This window comes from Mauremys reevesii, linkage group 27 (assembly GCF_016161935.1).
Source record: "Mauremys reevesii isolate NIE-2019 linkage group 27, ASM1616193v1, whole genome shotgun sequence".
NCBI lineage: Eukaryota > Metazoa > Chordata > Testudines > Geoemydidae > Mauremys > Mauremys reevesii.
Genome location: NC_052649.1, coordinates 1,777,241 through 1,797,525, shown reverse-complemented (window position 1 = coordinate 1,797,525; position 20,285 = coordinate 1,777,241). Strand labels below are relative to the sequence as shown.

The following is a 20,285-nucleotide window of genomic DNA, read 5'->3' as shown; positions in this document are numbered from 1 at the left end:
CAGTCTGTAACACCAAAAGAGAAGGCAGCTGGGAAGTGACACAGCCTAGGCAGCACTATAATGGAAGTTCTTTTCTCCCAAACAAAATAGTTTCCATCCCAAAGGATCCTGAAAACCCTATTGCCTGATTGATAGATTAGGAACCTAAACAGAATGGGAACCATCACCCAAAATGTTTGGCTGCTTGAAAGCAGTCATGGAGGCTGGAGCAAGAATGACATTACATTTGCTGTGTGTATCAGGGCTACTCTGAAAGTCTCCAATCCCATTTCTAGCAGAGATTGAGGGAGTGTCTGTCTGAAGTGGCCTGCAGCTGGTAGTGCCGAGGTACTCAACTCCTGGTGTTTTCTTGGGGAGGCTGGAGGAAGCACTGAATTGGGGCAGGCCAGGGCTGGTTGTGGGAGTCTGCTCTGCTCCCATTGAGGAACAGGAAGAGGACAGTGCCTGGGGTGCATTCAGCAGCAGTGGAAGCTGAGGCAGGCTTAGGAAGTAGCTTGATTGCAGTTAGTGGCAGTATAGAATAATAGGAATTAAGGTCTGGAAGGGACCTTGAGAAGTAATAAAGTCCATCCCCCTGTGCTAAGGTAGGACCAAGTAGATCTACACCATCTCTGGCAGGTGTTTGTCCAACCTGTTCTTAAAAACCTCCAGTGATGGGGACTCTACAACCTCCCTGGGATAGGTTCCTATTCCAGAGCTTAACTCCTTACAGTTAGAAAGCTTTTCCTAATATTTAACCTAGATCTCCCTGGCTGCAGATTAAGCCCATTTCTTTTCGAACTACTTTCAGTGAACATGGAGAACAATTTATCACCGTCCTCTTTATAACACCCCATAACATATTTGCAAACTGTTATCCAGTACCTCTCAGTCTTCTTTTCTCAGGACAAAGCATGCCCATTTCTCTTAGTCAGGTTCTCTAAACCTTTAGGATTGTTGATAATGTCTGAGGTGACCACAGTTAATGACTAAAATGACCCATAGGACTGGCTTAGGCACAGATTTCTAGGCTCCAGGAAGAGGCTTGGTGGCATTGGCAGTGACTTTTTACTGGGTGCTGTTGATTTCCTAGTTCCTTTTCCTTAGTGCAAACCGAGTGGCAAAGCCCAGAGGTACCATTATACCACCCAGGGATTCCCTCTACTCTGGATGTCCTGCCTTTATGGCCCTGCATACTAGGCTGTAACAACAGGCGCTTGGGCCCAAGCATTTTTTATGCCAAATCGAATAAGAAGCTTCCAAGAGGATTTAGAAGAATTTTCAGAGGTAATTTTTTTCAGAAAAGGGATTAAAAAGCTTAAAATCCCCAGTTAATTTTTTGGGGGGTGATGGACTCCAGCGTAAAAACATTAATTGGATACTGAATCATTTGGGGGCCTTTCCATCCTTATTGGTTTAAAAAAATACCTAAAAAAATGTATGAATTGAATTTGGTACCAAAAAATTATTAATTTTATATTGGGGACTTGATGCTTTTAAATCCCTTTTCTGAAAAAAATTACATCAACATTATTTTCAATGCCTGATGGATTTTGGAGGGCTCCCCCTACCCACTATAAAGAAAGAAAGAAAATTCAGGCTTTGACAAGAATTTTCCGAGGTGCATTTTTGCAGATTAAGGATTAAAAAGCACCAACTCCTCTGGGAGACCAACCAAACCCAAGAACTTGTTGGTATCAAATTAAATTTGGCTTGTCCAATAGCCCTTAAAAGGGATTTCCTGAGGTAATTACAAACAACCACCAAAAAAAAAAAAGGCACACTCACGGGAGGCCCCCTTAAGAATGACCTTTTGGACGGGGAGACTTCAAAATATCAGCAAGGCTGCGAAACCTCAAACAGCCTTTAAAAGCACATTTTGGAGGTAAAGTGTCTTTAGAGGAAGGGTCAAAAGGAGGCTTTGTCCATGTAAGCAGTTGTGGAGGCAGAACAAAACAGGCAGGCAGTCTGCAGAGCCCAGCCTGGACCAGTGACTCGCAGGTTTCATCTTCAGAGCCATTGTTTTGAATATGCACACCTCAGCTTAATGGTCATTTTCTTTAACACAGGCTCTGTGCCACACAGGCATTGCCCCATGCTAGGGGAAGCCTCAGCCACCCAGCTCTGCCAACTTTGCAAAGCAGCAGCAGCCAGGATCTGGGCCCTGCGAGTGCAACGTCTGTTCACAGCAGCTAGAAATAACGGAATTTATGGGGGCGTGGGGAGGAAATGGAGTTATTTTTATATGTAAAAAAAGACAGTTGAGGCAGCACTTCAGCCCTCCCCCAACCAGGGTAATGAGATAACTCAGAGCCCCCTTAGCTTTTGGAGGGTGGCGTTCCTCAGTCCATTTCTCCGTCTTTCTCCTTGCTCCCTCCCTTTCCCTCTCTTCGCCTCATGCTCTTGTCTGCCACAGGGCTCTTCTCAGCGACTTTACCCAGTGGCCTATTAGCCTCCCTGGCTGTTCACCTTCTATCCCCTCCTTTGCAAGGGCAGGAGAGAGTCCTGCTGCTGTCACTGCCCCCATCCGATTACCAACAGCTCTGGGATATTCTGAAAGCGTGTGTTCCCAGCTGCCACGGAACCATCTTGGGCCTTCTGTTCCTGGCCAACACGGGCCAGAGCCATCTCAGTCTTTCTGCTCCCAATGGCCATGGAACCTTCATCACCCATCTGCTCCCAACGGCCATGGAACACAGGGCCGGTGCAAGGATGTTTCGCGCCCCAGGCGAAACTTCCACTTTGCACCCTCCCCCCTCCCTGAGCCCTGCGGCAGCTCCCTCCCCCCCCCTGCCCTGAGGCGCCCCCAACACGGAATCTCCCCTCCACCCTGAGACGCCTCCCCTGCGGCAGCTCCCCACCCCTCTCCACCATGAGGGACCCCACGGCAGCTCCCCCCACCACCCTGAGGCACCCCCCCCCGTGGCAGCTCCCCCCCTGCCCTGAGGCGCCCCCCACCCCGGCCCGGGGAGCCGTGCGGCAGCTCCCCGCCCCAGCTCACCCCTGCTCTGCCTCCTCGAAGAGCACTCCGTTGCTGCTTCACTTCTCCTGCCTCCCAGGCTTGTGGTGCCTGATTGGCACCGCAAGCCTGGGAGGCAGGAGAAGTGAAGCAGCCACAGCATGCTCGGGGAGGAGGAGGCGGAGCAGAGGTGAGCTGGGGTGGGAAGTTCCCCTGCATGCCACCCCCCCCTTACTTGCTGCAGGCGGCCCTCCCCGCGCCCCCCTGCCCCGCCGCCTAAATGTCAGTGGCAACCGGGGTGGCCGAAGATCCGGCTGCTGCGGTCACCACTGAAGAAAATGGCGCCCCCCCAAATCCCAGTGCCCTAGGCGACTGCCTAGGTCGCCTAATAGGTTGCACCGGCCCTGATGGAACCTGCTAGTCCCAACTGCCACGGAACCTTCGCCACCCGTCTGCTCCCAACGGCCACGGAACCTGCTGGTCCCAACTGCCACGGAACCTTCGCCACCCGTCTGCTCCCAACGGCCACGGAACCTGCTGGTCCCAACTGCCACGGAACTTTCTGACCCTAACATTCCATCCCTTCCAACGCCTCCTGGCTGCTTGAAGAGCCAGAGAAAGGAACAGGTTCTCAGTCCCTGTGTAACTTATCCCGCTCTCCCTCATTGAACATAACTGTGGACTCTCATAGCTAGCACCTAAACTTTGCCATCCTGATATATTTGTATCATTTTACTTTCTGCATTATTTGATACACACATGCATGCTCAAGTGTAGAAGCCAGCCCTGCAGACTGGAGAAGCCCCATGCAAGTTTTGGGCACCCATGACAGTGTAGCCGTAGTCTCAGATGTCAGGAGGATTATTCTCTAGAATTCCTGCAGTTTACCAAGTGTTAGCTCCACTTGGATTGTCTCCAACACTGAGTGTACTGTCTGTATATTATGATTTTTGTAATCCAGTGACATTCATTTTTGCTGTCAAAGTGATGTCAATTCTCAATGGGAATAGAATGAAGGTGATGCATGTAGTAATATTGTGTACTGTCTCTTTAAGATTAGTCATGTGTACTCACAAGAAGGCCTCCCAGTGTAAGAGGCTGTTGGTGCAGCAGACACATGTGGGGTCTGCATGCTCAGAGTCTGTAGGAGCCTTCTTGTCATTGTACCTAATGGTGTGATTTTAACTTTATATCCCTGGTCTCACGCGGAGTTCCTGAAGTATAGGAAGTGCAGTGTACTCACAAGGAAGATACTCTCAGCTGCCTGCCCGTTAGAAATCACAGCACGACCCAGGCCCCAATATAGGCACCTGCCTCCTGTCATTGGGTGCATTGTTCATTATCCACCAGGTGTCTCAGTGACCTGTTCCTGCCAGCTACATGACAGGAGACTTGAGATAACCTATTTGGATATTCATGGCCAACAGAGTGACTCATCACCCCCTGGTACATAGATATCACAAGCGCTATAACTGTCACTCTCTGAAGCCCGGGCCTCCTAGGTGTTTTCCCACTCAGGGTGGCACAGCTATGTGACACCCACACACACCACTCCCCCAAAAGCTGGCTGCCAGGGCGGCCACCCTGATCACCCCCCACAAGGCCAAACCTGGCAGACGCCATGTACTGTACCTCTCAACAGCACCGTCTCTGACAAGAATGAACTCAATGGGGAGGAAAATACACAAGAACAATAGATTTAGAAATACTTACATTGTAAACTCTTTGGGGCAGGGACTGGCTTTTTGTTCTGTGTTTGTACAGCACCTAGCACAACGGGGTCCTGATCCACGAATAAGGCTCATAGCCTTCCATCTCTCTTCCTTATGTACAGCTGCACAAGCCTCAGTCCCTCTCCCACCACCCAGGCTAACTGCCACGGGACATTCCAGAATCATCTGATCTCAACTGGCACAAGACATTCTAGTTCCATCTTCCCATCCCATCCCGTCTAGTGCTTTGGTGAGTAACATGGTCTATTCACAGCTCCGCCACTGACCTGCTGGATGACCACAGCCGAGTCACTTCACCTCTCTCGTGCCTGTTCTCTCTCCCCCTCTTTGTCTGTAAGCTCTTCAGGGCAGAGATGGTCTCTCCCTAGGGGTTTGCATAGTACTGATCACAAAGGGGTCTCAATCTAATTTAGAACTTCTAGGTGCTACCATAATACAAAAGTATAGTTTGAACAGCACCGAGGCAAGACTCTGACATCCTGTGTCACATTATCCCTTAAAGCATCTCTCACTTGGAGGGGATTCACTTCAGCAAAATGCTAGCAGGTGAGAAGACAATGCAGTATCAGAAATTATCCTCAGGAGCAGCAATAAATCAAGAGGTATAACCAGGTACAATCTCTTTGTAAAGGCTGTGCAGATTAATTACCAGTCATCCGATGATATTTGTAATCTCATTGATATCAAACAATGCATACACCAAGGTGCCAAATTGCACAATATTTCTGTGATTGGTCTAAGAGTTAGAATGTTAATTATTCCATTTTAATAATCCAATGGGATGAATAGTTTGCTTTCTTCATAAGTTTCCAGTGGAAACTCTTAAAGCACTTTACACACAATGAATAAAATCTTGATAATCTGCCCTAGGGAACATGCAAATAGCTGTCATCCCCAGTGTTAGCATTGAGGAAACTAAGGCACACAAATTGTGCTTGCCCAAGGTAACCCAGCAAGTGACCCTGGGCTAGAATGAACAGCTTCCCACCCACTTCTTGTCTCTACTATAGCACAGTTCCTTATACAGGAATGATAAATTGAGATGGCGGAAGGCATTCACATGCATGAGCCTTGAGGTTCAAGTATATGTTAGTAAAGAAATAGGGAGACTAGAGACAACAGAAACAAATGAAAGAAGGGTATTTATTCTGGGGGAAGGACAAGTGAGTGCAGTTATAATTCTTAAATCCAATCCTAATTTCATTGTAGAGAAGGATGCAGGATCATGGCTTTGAAATTTAGACCAATACAAACACACACACACAAAAAAAGCCCCGTTTTTATTTTCTAATCCTTTTCATTGCATGACTGTGTCTTGAAGCGAATCCCATGATTTGCATTACATACCTGTAGTGGGTATCTACCTCTGACTGTAAACGATAGCAACTATTGTTATTGGTGTAGGGTGGGACCTAAGAGCCCCACTCATGGAGCAGGACCCTATTGTGCTGTGTGCTGTACATACACAGAGCAAAGAGCTAGTCCCTGTCCCAAAATGCTTATTGGCTCTTTCTTTTAAAGTCATGGTTTGGCAGAGTAGGCAGAGAAATGCAAGGTCTCTGTGAAATAGTTGGATGCAGCTACTGAAAGTCAGAAGTGACTTTGTGGCAAGACCCTAGTAAGTGGAATAGTGAATATAGCCTGGCTGTGCTCAATAGTATGAGCTGGAAACTTTGCTTGGGTCAGTTGTGTACAAGGAAAAGTTTTATGCAGTATAGTTGCAGCCATGTTGGTCCCAGGATAGTCAAGAGCTCTGTGCCACTCAAAAGCTTCTCACACCAACAGAAGTTGATCCAATAAAAGATATGACTTTACCCACCTTGTCACAAGGGAAGTGTGAGTTTTGTTTTACAGCTGACTTTTCTTATACAATTATGACTAATTTTAAGCTCCATTTTAGTTCAGACATGTTAACAGAGCAGAAAATGGAGCCAACAGTCAACGTATCAGTAGTGATAGATAAAGCTCCTTTGTTTCAATATAAAATTCTCCAGTGAAGATGTCTCAACTGCCTTTCCAGTAAAGCTATGTTAAAATAAGTAGCTTGATTCTTTTCTACTGAATTTGTGTTTGACACACACAAAGGGTGCGACAATCCTCAGCCACATTTGAGTGGTGGCTGACGTGAAGAGAAAATCCACAAAGTAGCAGGGAAGGTTGATATGGTGCGTTTCATAAAGGATTTTTTTTTTTTTAAAGTCATTGGCAAGACGTTAGGTTCCCAAATTTGTTATATTTTTGTTGAAAAGGGTATTTTAATATAAATAGTATTTTTAAAGTTTTGTGGGTATCAGTGAAAACTACTGAAAGGTTATTCCAGGCAACAAACACCAAAATATTTGAGAAAAAGGAAGTGAAGTTAACCACTCTAGTTTTATTGTTCAGGATGAGATACAAGTAAGATAACTTACATAAATGGTTAAAAGCCCTATTAAAATTAATCTTTCACTAGAGACAGTCATAAAGCAACAGAAGTAAGGAAAAATTAAGAGTTTCCAGTTTTCCTTTAAGTTCTGAAATTTGACAAAGTTGCAAATTAAACAAACTAAAGGGAATTAGAAGGGGAGAAATATCACACTAAAATTCAAAAACATTAATAAAAAAATTGGTGCACCTGTGGAACACTCTGCCACAGGAGATAGTCCAAGAGCTCAGTGGGATTTAAAAAAAAGGATTAGACATTGACATGGATAAAGAGAACATCCTATTACATTAGATAGGACATAAAAAATTAGGAAAATCTCTCAGCCATTATCTACCTGGGAATAAAACTTCTCAGATAGGAACATAATTGTCCATTATGGTATATATTTGCACCTTTCTTTGAAGCATTTGTTACTGGCCACTTTTGGTGTATGGATAGCGGTTAGATCCAGTATGCAAATTCTTAAGTTATTACAAGTGAATATGAAATGCAAAAATCTTGCTTTTTTTGCTACAAAAGTTCAATACTGGTGTTCATTTAATTTCAGCGAGGACTTTTCCCAGTGCTGCCCAATATGTAGTCTGCTTCAGGTCCAAATACTCGTCCGGCAACAAAATCCTTGCTTGTATTATAAGGCTGGTATCTACAATGCCGTATTTAAACATATTTTGTCTGCAAACACTAAACAATACTTTTGCAGGTTTGAATAGTCTTGTGCCAAAGTCAATACGTAATAGCGTCCATGGGAGCAGAGTACAGAATGTGTTCCCTATCAACCACAGGCTGCTCTAGCGTATCAGGTGGGAAAACAAAGGAGCGGGAGGCTTGGAGCCTTTACATTTTCGTCTGTATTTTGCCTCAGAGCAGAGGTAAAAGAAAACCTCCTATACAATTTAAAGTTGCCACAAATTAAAGGAACACACCAATTTAAAAAAGATGACTTGTCTGAAGGTGTTACACATTGTTGTAACAAACCTCAAGTTACCAAAATGGAAAGATGAGAAATATTTCAGGATTTTCTTTGTACATTTGACAGCTCTTAAGGTAGTCACTTCCCCCTTCTCCATGTGGGTCTTTCACATGGTTTCAAAGCTTGGCATCAGCGAATGGGTGATTTTAGGGGACTATTTGGTATTTTGGTCTGGGCTACCTTTCCTCCTATATAGATATATTATTTCTTCTCTTTCCTCACACCAAATGATTGCTATGTTAATATTGTGGCTGGAGAAGAAGCCATTGTCAAAGTTTCACCCCACTATTGCGACCCTTTAACTAGTCACCAGAGAATATACCAGCACTGTAAGCAGCACATGCTGGTGTGTCAAGAGCCAAAGGTTTCTCTTGATCTTGTCTCCTGCCCTGAAGGCACCTAGTAGTGTCCATTACCCAATAGATCTGATTAGTATAGATGGTTTAAATCTCAGTAAACGAGTACATTCACCCTTGTTATGAAAGTTCCACTGCCAAGTACTTGCAGATAGTTTCCATTAAAACAAACCAACCCCCCCAGACAACAAACACACACACACACAAACGCCACCTAACTCTTCAGACAGGTCAAGGACTGAATGGACAAGATGATCAACATCCCGCAGTTGATCCTTCTGGGACAGAGCTGAGGAGTGTGCCTGCATTTGTGCAGAACTCACAATGCCGCTTGTACTGGTTTTGTGCTTAAAGAGGCTGTCTCAGAGTGCCAAATCCATCAAGAAGAAAAACTCAGTTTCCTTTATTTCAGCCTAGTAGGTCAACCAGCAGCACACAAAAGCAGCCACAGTTAGGCCCCAACCCTGAAAACACTTCCCATGTGAGAAATCCCACTGAACTCAATAAGGAGAGTGTGCTTGTACGACTGGGCCCTCAGTGAGCAACTCATCCGCTCCTCCGGGGTGGGGGTGGGGGAGGGATCCATACATCAAGCACCTGATTATAAAACTGCTTTTAAAAGTAGTTTATTTGGATTTCCACATCCTTTAATGAATTGCAAATATATTAACAGAAAAGACTTTTTTCTAAGACTGTACAATTTATGAAATAAAAGTCAGGAAAAGCAAAAAAAAAGGAAAAAAAGACAAAAATTACATTGTTTCAATGCAAATAGTACACACCACACCCACGCTTTGCATTTTTGCATGTTTTTGTATTAATAAATGACAGTCCCCTAATTCTTCAGTGAACACATTTGCTCTAGTTTGGGTATCAGAGCGCGTTCACATTTCGCCTCCCTCGCCCCTCAAAGAGCAGATAAGTAGATTGATTAAAATAATGGTTTTCGTGCAGTTGGTTTTTAAGAAGGTACAATAGCAGCATGGTTTAAACGTAACTTGCAATTCTTGAGAAAAATAAAATGTAGGTGATGACGTACATCTAACGCAGGGGACAATTTAATATTTTGAGCACTAATGTTCAGTTTAGAATTTGCATCCTTTTAAAAATCTTATTTGAGATAAGAGCCCTTTGCTGGGTATTTAAAAATGAATTCCAATATAACAGTTTACAACATTTAAAGAACAAAATTGTTAAAAAAATTAAACAGCTATAAAGGAAATTCAAGGTATTTTTTTTCCCATATGGGGGATTTGCTAGTTTCCATCTCTTGCCCCCAAATAAAGCAGCATTTGTTTCAGGAAAATCCCCAAGTTAGCACATGCGCTTTGAAAACAGATAAGGAAAAAAAATAAGTCAAATTTGGGGCCTAAAACCTGGTCAGCGAGGCCTAAGTCAGGGGTCGGCAACCTTTGGCACGTAGCTTGCCAGGGTAAGCACCCTGGTGGGCCGGGCCAGTTTGTTTACCTGCCGCGTCAGCAGGTTCGGCCGACTGCGGCTCCCATTGGCTGTGGTTCGCCGTCCCAGGCCAATGGGGCAGCGGGAAGCGGTGCGGGCGAGGGATGTGCTGGCTGCAGCTTCCCACCACCCCGATTGGCCGGGGAAGGCGAACCGCGGCCAGTGGGAGCCGTGGTCGGCCGAACCTGCCGACGCAGCAGATAAACAAACTGGCTAGCCCGCCAGGGTGCTTACCCTGGCGAGCCGCATGCCAGAGGTTGCTGACCCCTGGCCTAAGGGCTTAAAACCAGAATTTCACAGCTCTCAAGTAGATGGGGCATGGAGAGAGAGAGAGAGAGAGAAAGAGAGAGACTCCTGCTTTTTGTTTAGAGAATGTAAATTTCAACTACCAAAAGGTAGCCAATTATACTGTGTAGCTAATATTCACACAGACTGTAGCTCCAGACTGTACGATGTGTTATTTCTTTGTAACTCACTCTTGTGGAAACCCTATTATGGAGGTGCAAATCTTGGAGTGCTACAGCTGCTTTAAGACTGGGAGGGAAAAGAAAGAAAACCATGCAGATATAGGTAACTTCATGAATACTACATGGGAACAGCAGGTGAGGATACTTTACTATAGTACAATTCCACTGGGGAATTTCAACCCTGGTGTTTTCCTTTTAAGGGATGGTTTCTCATGCAAGAGCCTAACTGCAATACTTTTCTAGCACCAAAGAAATCTTGCATCTAGTGCACTCTTTACTCAGCTGAAACACTTGCATGATTTATAATGAGATTTAGTTCATTTTCAGAAATAAACAGATTTACAGTATTGACAAAAGCACAAAGCTTCATCCAATATCACCTCCCATGTTTTAGAGATTTTCACTATGACTGAAGTTCAGCCTATTTTCACTGCTTGTCTACCCACTTCAGAATAATGGAGAATATTTTCTGTGCAGGTGTTGTGAATTTTTTTCTCCTTATGGTAAAAAATGCTTCTCACAACCAAACAGTAGGCGTGATAGGACATGTTTGTACCTAATCTAGGACAAGGACACTTAAAAAAAATATATATATTTAAAAAAAATTTAAAGTTCTACTAATGGTAACTAAAGGTCTTCTAAAAACAATATACATTAAAAGGAAAGGAACAGAACAAATTTTAAGACTGATCACAACAAATATGTTGCTGTGAAATTTGAATCATTCCCAATTTATTGTGCATAATTTGCTCTTTAAAAAACTGTTATGATATCATACACTTTCTTTACGGTCACTGCATAAAGGGCACCAATCTTTGTTGCAGAGTGCTACAGAGAAAGAGAATTTTGGATTCTTTAGTATAGCCTCGCTTTCTTCTCACAGAAACAGCCTCCAGGGCACTCAGTTCCTACAGATATAGAGTGAGAATTTTCTCCAAGAATCTTAAAGAATGGATTAAAAAAAAAAATAAGATAATTGCACATTTTTGCATCCTGCTCAGACAACACTTTACAAAATAGTTTTAAAAGGATACTGTCTTAGACAAATATTTGATGCATCTTACTGTAAGGTTTTGATTGTGTTAAGGCTTACACTGTCTTCCTGGCTTCTTTATCTACTTAGAAACAAGTTGTCACTGTGGCTTATATTACTTTTATCCTTTCAACATTACAATTTTATCTACACGTCTCTCTTTATTTTGCTCTTACAATAAACTTTTTATTCTCTGAACATCAGAACCGAATCCAAGGGGCACCTGAAGAAGAGGCAACACGTTAATGACTTGTTTCGCTGAAGTACTAAGTAGACAACAATTGACATTTTGGAAGTTAGATGAATAAATTAACTCTTGGCTAGAATATTAAAGCGTTCTGTAATAATTGCTATGGTGCAATGTGCTCCTCTGGCTAAGAACAAGTTTACACTAAGTAGGGACACCGGATATGTTATAATATTTTGACACACACTCTGAATCTCGAGCATATGCGCTGTATTTTGTTCACTGGAGACACTGTGGCTTTAAGGTCATTTACATTCCCTGGCATTTAAGTTACACTATAATATGCAAAAAAGTTTTTAACCTGTCCCATCCTACACTTAACGCTGTCTTTGAAGAACTTGGAAATGGAAGTTCAGCACTCTGCTTACCAAGAAAGAATCAAACTGAGACACGTTTCTGGAGAAAGTACTAAGGAAGCAGTTTCTTGTTCTATTCCCACATCTATCAGCTCACTTAGAGCAAACCACAAGTCTTTCTTCCATGATAGCTCTCCAACAAAGGAGGAGTTGGAAAAAAATATGTTTTTCCTCTTCAAAGAGTCATTTCATAAAGGTGTAAGAGCCAACTAGTCAGTCTCAGTAGCAGCTAAACATCGCACTGCCATTAATTCGGTGTATGTTTAAAATCTGATGAGTGGTGCACTCGTGGTGTCAGTGGAGAATAATGACAATGCTGGCTCAGTGATGTGAAGACCCAGTACGTGAAGGAAGGGGAGAACACAACAGTACCAATCACACACCCAAGCTCAGATACTGGCTTTTGGAGGTTAAAATTCATCACTTTCAACTGCATGGAGTTGCGTGTCATCTGCATCCGTCATGCTGCTCTCTTGGGATTCATCTGTGCCAACTTTAAAACACAAACAAGGGATTAGGCTCTTTGGTAGAAGACATGCACATTTTACATAAGCAAGTCCACCATATTAGAAAACAGTGGCAACAAGGCTCTATCATAGCTTATAAATATAGAGGGTTCTGCACTCCCCCCTCCCCAGTAACCTTTTCCCACACTGCTCCCCATCCCTGGATTGGCTTTTCTAATCCCGTATGCCACGTAACCTCTCTCCTCTTCAAAACCCAGTTCTTTTCACTCTCCCCTCCAGTGACCCACGCCAGCCTAACGAGATCTAAATAAAAGAGCTGAGAAGGGAATCAACATGCTGTGAATCTTGCAAAAACAAGCACCCTCATTATTTTAAAGCCTCCTTAACCACCTCCCGTCAATGAGCTAGGAGAGAGACTGAGTAAGATCTGATCCCATTACAAAGTGAACGGGGAAGGCCAAACTGATATACCTACCTGCCCTGCCCCACAGAGATTGATAGCTTGGATCAATCTTCTTATCCCAAAACTGTAATGTTTAAGGACTACTTAGTATTTACAATGGTAAAGTGTTCAGAGATAGTGAAATTGAAACAGGATGGAAACAGGTTTTACTGCCATACTCTGAGCCCCCATGCTGCAAGTGACAGAGTGAAGTTTACAGCACAAGAACTGACGTTAGTAAAAGATTCAGAAATTCCAGCTAATACAGACTTTTAAAAAAAAATGTAAAATCAGTTTATATGCAGATACTGTACCTACTCTGCCCTCATTCAGTCTGTACACAGGCACAGTCCAGAGCATGGCAAGGAAATGCATCTAACCCCTCCTAGCGCCCCGCCCCCCTCTCCCCAATATTCACGGTGATCAGCAAAGCAAAATGAATGTTCATCTGGTAAGAAGCAGCTCTCAACAAGTTCTGTCTTTGTTAAAATCTGCAGTAAAGCAAGATAAATAGCTCAAGGAGATGGTGACTTTCTAAGCAGGTTGATTGTGCCTACCTGTATTGCTTAAAGGTAAATTTTAGGTAGCACAGTTTAGACTATGGAAGTACCTTCACCTTTATCTGAATTTCCAAATGTTTTGATGCCAAGGGAAATAGCAGTCCTGCATAATACCCAGAGGTAAGACACGGTCCCTTTCTTAAAGCTTACTTTAAGAACCTTGCCTAGACCAGGACTTAAAGGTGTGTGAGACTGTGTTAGCCAACGTGTTTTAAAAAGCCTCTACAATAGGCTCACCACATGCTAAAATGGTCACTTGGCAGGTTAGACCTTTGAGGTATCTTTTTCAGTCTGTCTGCAGAGTCAGGAGGATTGCACTGGTTTATGTTTGGAAGGCTTTAAGTAGTGCCTGGTGAATTCAAGCTTCTATTAAAAAAAAATTAAAAAGGATCCTAGTACAAAATTTCTGTGGTGCTTATTTCCAGAAGCTGCAGTCACCTCTCAAAAGTTTAAGTGCTCTGTCTCCATCTGCTGGGTGTAGATGAACTATATACTAGAATGTTTAGATTAGTTTAGACAGAAGAACAAACCAACAAAAACATTTACCATTACAGGAAATAAAAAGCATGTTAAAAAACCAAGATGCTATGGTTTTACTGGAAGGTGTCACTGAAATCAATGGGATACACACCAGCAATACATCTGATAAAGTTTTCAACACAATTTTACAATGGACTATATCAATTTTAAGTTCTATAGTAACATTTTTGCCTAATGAAGAAAACAAAACGGTTCTTTTCAACAGTCTAGCCATCCATTTTCTAGTTCATGTCAAGCTTATCAATATTTATGACCATCCATACTTCTGGATAAAAAATTAGATGAGAAAGATTTAGGCCATTCCCTCGTGTATTTGTTTAGTGCCTTATTTTGCTTAGTTTCAAACGACAGGGCTTCTACAACGTTCCTTGAGAAAGAATTCCAACATCTAACAGATTTCACTATTAGGGGTATTTTTCCCTTGACATCGAACCCAAGTTTTCCGTTGCTTAAGTTATCTCATTACACTTATGCGGCTCTCAGCCTTTGAACAAAGAATTCCATTATTTCCTTGCTTGTTACACCCTTCAGATATCTGAAGGATCAGATGCCCCTTTACTAGAAGGTTCACGTTGCAGGGTGTATAATTATCTTGTAAAAAGTATTAACAGTATTTATATAAGTCATATCTTATAACAGTTTATTAGGTCCTGGTCCTGCAAAGATTAGTCCTTATACTAATATTAAATACCTAATCTCTTAAGAAATTTAACAATCTTTCATTAAGTGCTTATTACAAGTAGACCCAGCTAGATCAGCAGTAAGAGAATTGTTGGAGTCGCCACTTGCTGTGCAAATAGGTAAGCAGTTATAGTCTGGGCTTCTGCTTTACTGAGGAACATAAAATCTTTCTACTAGAAAACCAGTTAATTTGGATTTTGATCTGGAAACACAAACCTGACTCATATGGGTAACATTCGCTGATCTGTTCTTCTTGAGTTATCGGTTCCTCATCATCTGGAAGGTAACGTTTATCAATGGCCTCTTTGATCTGGTTGTTGGCTCCTTTAGGATCTAAATCCATTGCCCACGAGAAATTCATAAGGGCCAGATGAGTTTGACCCAATTTTTTATAAACCTAAAAATAAAAACATTAACACTACATTTTCCATTAAGTTGCTACTTGATATCATTTTATCCAACACTGGCTTGTAGCGAATAGTTATTTTTAAGTGGTATTCGTAATTCCTACTGGCATGTGAAAGACTGCTGGATGAATGGGACATTAGCATGCATTGTAAGCAGTTGTCTAGGAAGGAACCGAATGTCTCAAAGAACTCTGATACAGAGCCTGTCATGCCTCTTGGTGACTGGATAGAATCCATTCCAGATTGGCAATGACCAAAAGACACCATCATTTAATGGCTATTTGGTGCTCTACATGAAATGAATTTGTCTCAGTCCACTTCCTAGTTTTCACGCCAGATGTAGTCTCAGGTGATCCTCTTAAGGCTCTGCAGAACAGGGCTGAGGCACATTGTGGGGGGTGGCATTGCTACTGCCCATGCTGTATATTCTTTATCAAAAGAGGACTTCTATTACCAGAGCTATTAGCCAGTCATCTTTCACAAGCATCACTTTCTTTTAATTTAAAATAGGTTTGTCCTAGGAACACAAAAGTGAATCCCCTCCACCCCAAGCCCTTTAGGCAACAATCCCTTTATGCTATTGCCATCATTACACCTTTCAGAAGGAAGGTTTTATGCTTTAGTCTATCTGCAGTTAAAACATAAGGCACGAAGTGCACGATATAGCTCTGAACCACAGGGAATGGAAATCTCTGCAAGACAAAACTAACAGCAAGTGTAAAAAGGAAGCTGCATCCATTTAACCCAGTTCAACATTCTGAATATTAATACACTGTGAAACGTGAAGACATGAGTTTTCATTTAATTAGAAATAAATGTACTAAAAAGGAGATGGAAATTGACTTCTCTCAAACATCCAAGGCCCAACTAGGGAACACCACAGCAGGTCCAAAATGAGCAACATAAATGAATAGGGTGGGAAATTGTATGAAGTGGATTTTGCTAGCGGTGTTACTGTGCGGCTCAGTGGGTTAAGCATTAGATTTGAAAACCCCTAGACTCCCAATATCCAGAGGTTCAAATCTCAATAAGGCGAATTCAACTCTTCATTCTTCCAAAATAACCTGGTTCCATGTAGTTGCTGTGTAGGGATCTTTAGATGAAACAGAAGTCCTGCCTGCCCCGTGTAAGTGTTTTACATGCTATACTATTTTGCAGGCGTTCCTTATTCAGCATTTCTGATAACGGACTAGAATGTGATTACAGTAGGTTTCTATAAATGCATGTCTAAGATGACGACATGAGTTGAGATAGGGCTCTATCCCCAGATGAGGTAGGATTCTATCCAGCACACTATTTCTGCAATTGTATTGACCAAAGTCTCTGTACTTTTAGAGTCACATTTTCAGGGGAAGGTGCAGCAGGTATGCACAGAAAATCATGCACCTGTTTTCATACAGGCATTTTTGTATGAATCTGTTCCATAGTCCTTAGAATACACTGTCCTTCAAGGTTAAACGACAGTGGTGCAGTTATGGTGGGGACAAAGGATGGTGGCATGGTGAAATCGGGCTTCAGGCTCCAACAACAGAAGTAATTTTTTCAGAAACAGAGCTCTACTAGGACAAGCTCAAACAACCCATTTTGATCAAGAACTAATCTCAAATGCAGTTGCCAGTTTATATGTGGTGAGGCATACATGGCACTGTGGGAATTTTCAGAACACTGTCCAAAATGGAAGTAACTTCATGATAGTGAGAAAACTAGCACCTAGGCTTGTTTCTCTGCAACAATGGAAATCACAGGTATTTATGATCACAGCTATATTTCATAGAACTATGTTCAGTTTTTACCTTTCCTATTAAGAAGTAAACAAGAGACTCTTTGGGAACAATCTGTTTCAATTCTTCAAGTTCTTGTAAAGCAGACTAAAAGAGGGGGGAAAGAAAAGTTAAATGGTTTTCCCAGTAAGTGTTACCCAGTATCTGCATCACTCCACTTTTATTACATCATAATAAACTGGTTAATTAGAAAAACAAACAAACGGTTAGTTCATGAGTTTTTTTGGAATCCATCTTGTTAACCACATAGAAACCTCAGATTGCTACTTTCCTCTGTGAACAACGATTGCACAATCAAATGTAAATGTAATATTCTAGCAAATGCAGGCTGAATAAGAGTAATGTTTTAAGATGTAAATAATTTTTTTCTTCCAATCTGATATGGTTTTAAATCACTGGAGTGATTGTTTTGGGTATCTTTAGTTAGTTTCCTACTTGGTAGAAGAATTTCAGATTTTCCATTTTTAAACTAAGAAGTTTCACAATTTAAAATGTTCATCTGGGCTGAAAAAGGTAATTCCAGGGCTTCACTGACATCCTTACCATGAGAACACAAATGCAAAACACCAAATTAATAGGCAATCAAGTGATTTATATCATAATCTTTTAAAAACTGTTGTACAACAGGCAAATGATAACTTGTAATGGTAAAGTGACAGCAAGGATAAAAGATAGTACATAAATAAAAATCAGGCAATTCAAAGAAGTGCAAAATCACTGACACCTGAACAGCAGATCACTGATATGGTCTCTGCTGGGATGAGTGCGGAGAGTCTATGTTCTATTGAAGAATATGGGCTAACAGATGCTACTGTCAGACTGCTACCACACGAGAGTGCAGTTGGTGAGCTCAGACTAAATTTCCTGGCACTTCGGTTACATTAAAAAAAGTTAAGGGTCTGATCTTTTTAAATCCAGAGCTAAATTTCCTTCTTGTAAAATCTAAGGCTGAAGAAGGCTGGGCACTGTCAGTAATTGTATATGTACTTCCTTAGGAAAGAAGTGTTTTTGGAACACTTCTGTATCTTTTCTGCATCAGACTACATTTGCTATTTTAGATATATAAACATACAGAGAACATGAAAAGGTGGGATGATAATAGCTCATCTTAATTAATTAGCCTCTTAGAGTGGGGTAGGGCAACTCCCACCTTTTCATGTTCTCTGTATGTATATATATCTCCTCACTATATGTTCCATTCTATGCATCCGATGAAGTGGGCTATAGCCCACGAAAGCTTATGCTCAGATAAATTTGTTAGTCTCTAAGGTGCCACGACTCGAGTACTCCTGTTTCTTTAAATTAGTCAGAGACCACCTTCAAAAAACCAACCTCTACTCCTAAATTGAAAGCAGAAGGATTTTAACACACCCGACATAAAGATTATCCCTCAAGAAACACCTGTTATAAAGGACAGACCTCCTAATACAGTGCTGAAGTGGTTACCAAATTCGGACTTGGTTAACTGGAGTCAAGTAGCCCTCATGATACCAGGAGGCTTCCTTTCAAATAAAAGGAGCTATTCACATTAATGCCAGGATGACTACAACTGCTGCAGTATTACACTGGCAAAAAAGAGGCAGGTCTTTCAAACAGTCATAGCCAGTGTGATCAGACAGAGATATATTCTTGGAGCCAAGCATAGTTTCCATTATGAAGTAATAAGAATCAAGATTTGATTAACTTTTAATTCATCATCATTCAGACAGCTGCAGACCCTAAGGAATTTAGAGAGTCTTCAGTTTCTAGCATCTATGTCTTAGCATCCATGTCTTACCTTATATTTTTCATTTGCAAATAATACAGAAGCTCTATGGAATTTGCATAGTGGGTTCTTCGGATCAATGTTAATGGCTTTGTTTAGAGTATCCAAAGCCTTTTCAGATTTTTTCAGTGCATGCTGGACCTACAACAGAACAGAGCTGATGTTAATAGACTTCCTTTTTCAAAGAAATGAGGGGAAGGCAGGATCCGAGCAGACTACTCAAAAAATACGTTTGACAAAATGCAGTGCCTTTAAAATGCAATATTCAAACAGAGAGGCTCATTCTGGAGTCAGATAAGACTGCACAATTTACCTCTCGCTAGTAAGCTTCTTACTCCGAGCCCACAGACTCTAGCAGAATGGTAATTTGGCCATTACTACCAAACTAGTTCAATACCCCAGCCCTAGAACATAAAGGCAATGAAAACCCATCAACATAGCAGAATCAGGGGCCAGAAAAGCTTAACCAAGGGCTTTTATATACTTTGTTACCATACGGCAAGTGAGAAAAGTGTCAGCAGATGACCACATAACCAACCGCCTTGATACTGGTCTGCCCCACATCACAAACAATCATTAACGTATTAAAAACAGCTTTCTATATTAGAACAGAGCATTTTCTCTAGTTGTATAAATCCTTCACAGGCAGAGGGACAGACCTAAAACAATGGCTCAGTCTTTTCAGGCCTCTATACCAGTTTAAACACAGTAAGATCTTGGCCATATCAACTGTGCCGACTGCTTCCTATTTAACTGTGCTAGTAATTGACACAAGTTGCTTTAAAATCCCTACTCTTAGAATTAAGGGTCATCACATATATAGATATTTAGGAGATGAGGAGGAGCAAGGAGGCCCCGAGGCCCCAAACAGAACTTCATTAAAGGTAGAGTGGGGGAGTCCCGAGTGCCAGTTCTAGGGTTTGTACTAGCAGTTGAGGACCAATGAGCTAGTTACCAGTTTTTTCTCTGTGAATACTCAATTCCTTAAAACTTTCTCATATGAGGACTGATTTTCAGATCCCTACGCTACTTGTGCATGTGCCCACACTGTGAAAGAGCAAAAACTGCTCAAGTGTGAACACAAATGCTATCACCTACATGAGCACAACTGTCCAGTTTTGAGGGTGTAAATTTTAAACACACTTATGGAGGCAGAGATGATAGCATTGTTCCAGGACAAATACAGGTGTTTGTAGCTGCAAAAACCAGAAATGTGTGTGTGAATGCAATTTTGCATGCAAGTGGAAGAAGAGCAGGGCCTTTGCTTCAAGTTTGGTCCATAATATGCTTTTTCTATTGTAAACACACACAATAAAAAGCAGATTAAAAACAGAACAAGGATAGAATTACCGTAAATGCAATCTACTTACTACTCCGATGTGACATAGTAAGACTGAGCTCTGAGGATTGATATCGAGTGCTTTCTGGAAATGCATTTCTGCTAGGCTGAATTTCTCCTGTTTGTAATAAATCATTCCCAACCCATACCTGCAAGGACAAAACAAGTTTGTCAGATAACGTTTGATTTATCACAAACCAAGCTTTATTATTAAGTGTGTGCTGGCAGAAGAAAATGATCTTTGGCACATTAATTTGACAGATTAGATCAATGGAAAACAATGAAGTTCTTGTGATTCAGATATAGCCATATAAGCCTTT

The 20,285-nt window shown here is 41.8% G+C and overlaps 2 protein-coding genes across 7 annotated transcripts in view; both read right to left on the bottom strand.

Annotated features, from left to right (window-relative positions):
- KANSL1 (KAT8 regulatory NSL complex subunit 1) overlaps positions 1-4,764 on the bottom strand; it is a 179,795-nt gene extending 175,031 nt beyond the window's left edge. Inside the window, exon 1 of the mRNA XM_039516588.1 lies at positions 4,652-4,764. The gene's annotated coding sequence lies outside the window, so the exon portion shown is untranslated. The remainder of the gene's footprint in view (positions 1-4,651) is intronic.
- A 4,283-nt stretch (positions 4,765-9,047) lies between these two features.
- The window catches only part of CDC27 (cell division cycle 27), a 52,578-nt gene continuing 41,340 nt past the window's right edge, over positions 9,048-20,285 (bottom strand). For 2 of the 6 annotated variants that reach the window (XM_039516704.1, XM_039516705.1), the window contains exons 15-20: positions 19,997-20,114; positions 18,639-18,767; positions 16,874-16,948; positions 14,890-15,070; positions 10,146-12,476; positions 9,048-9,832 (exon numbers count right to left, since the gene is read on the bottom strand). In XM_039516704.1, coding sequence (XP_039372638.1) covers positions 12,394-12,476; positions 14,890-15,070; positions 16,874-16,948; positions 18,639-18,767; positions 19,997-20,114 — 586 coding nt within the window. In that variant the 3' untranslated portion in view covers positions 9,048-9,832; positions 10,146-12,393. Of the gene's footprint in view, positions 9,833-10,145; positions 12,477-14,889; positions 15,071-16,873; positions 16,949-18,638; positions 18,768-19,996; positions 20,115-20,285 lie in introns of those variants that run through there. The other 4 variants (XM_039516707.1, XM_039516706.1, XM_039516708.1 and 1 more) reach the window with 2 other exon arrangements.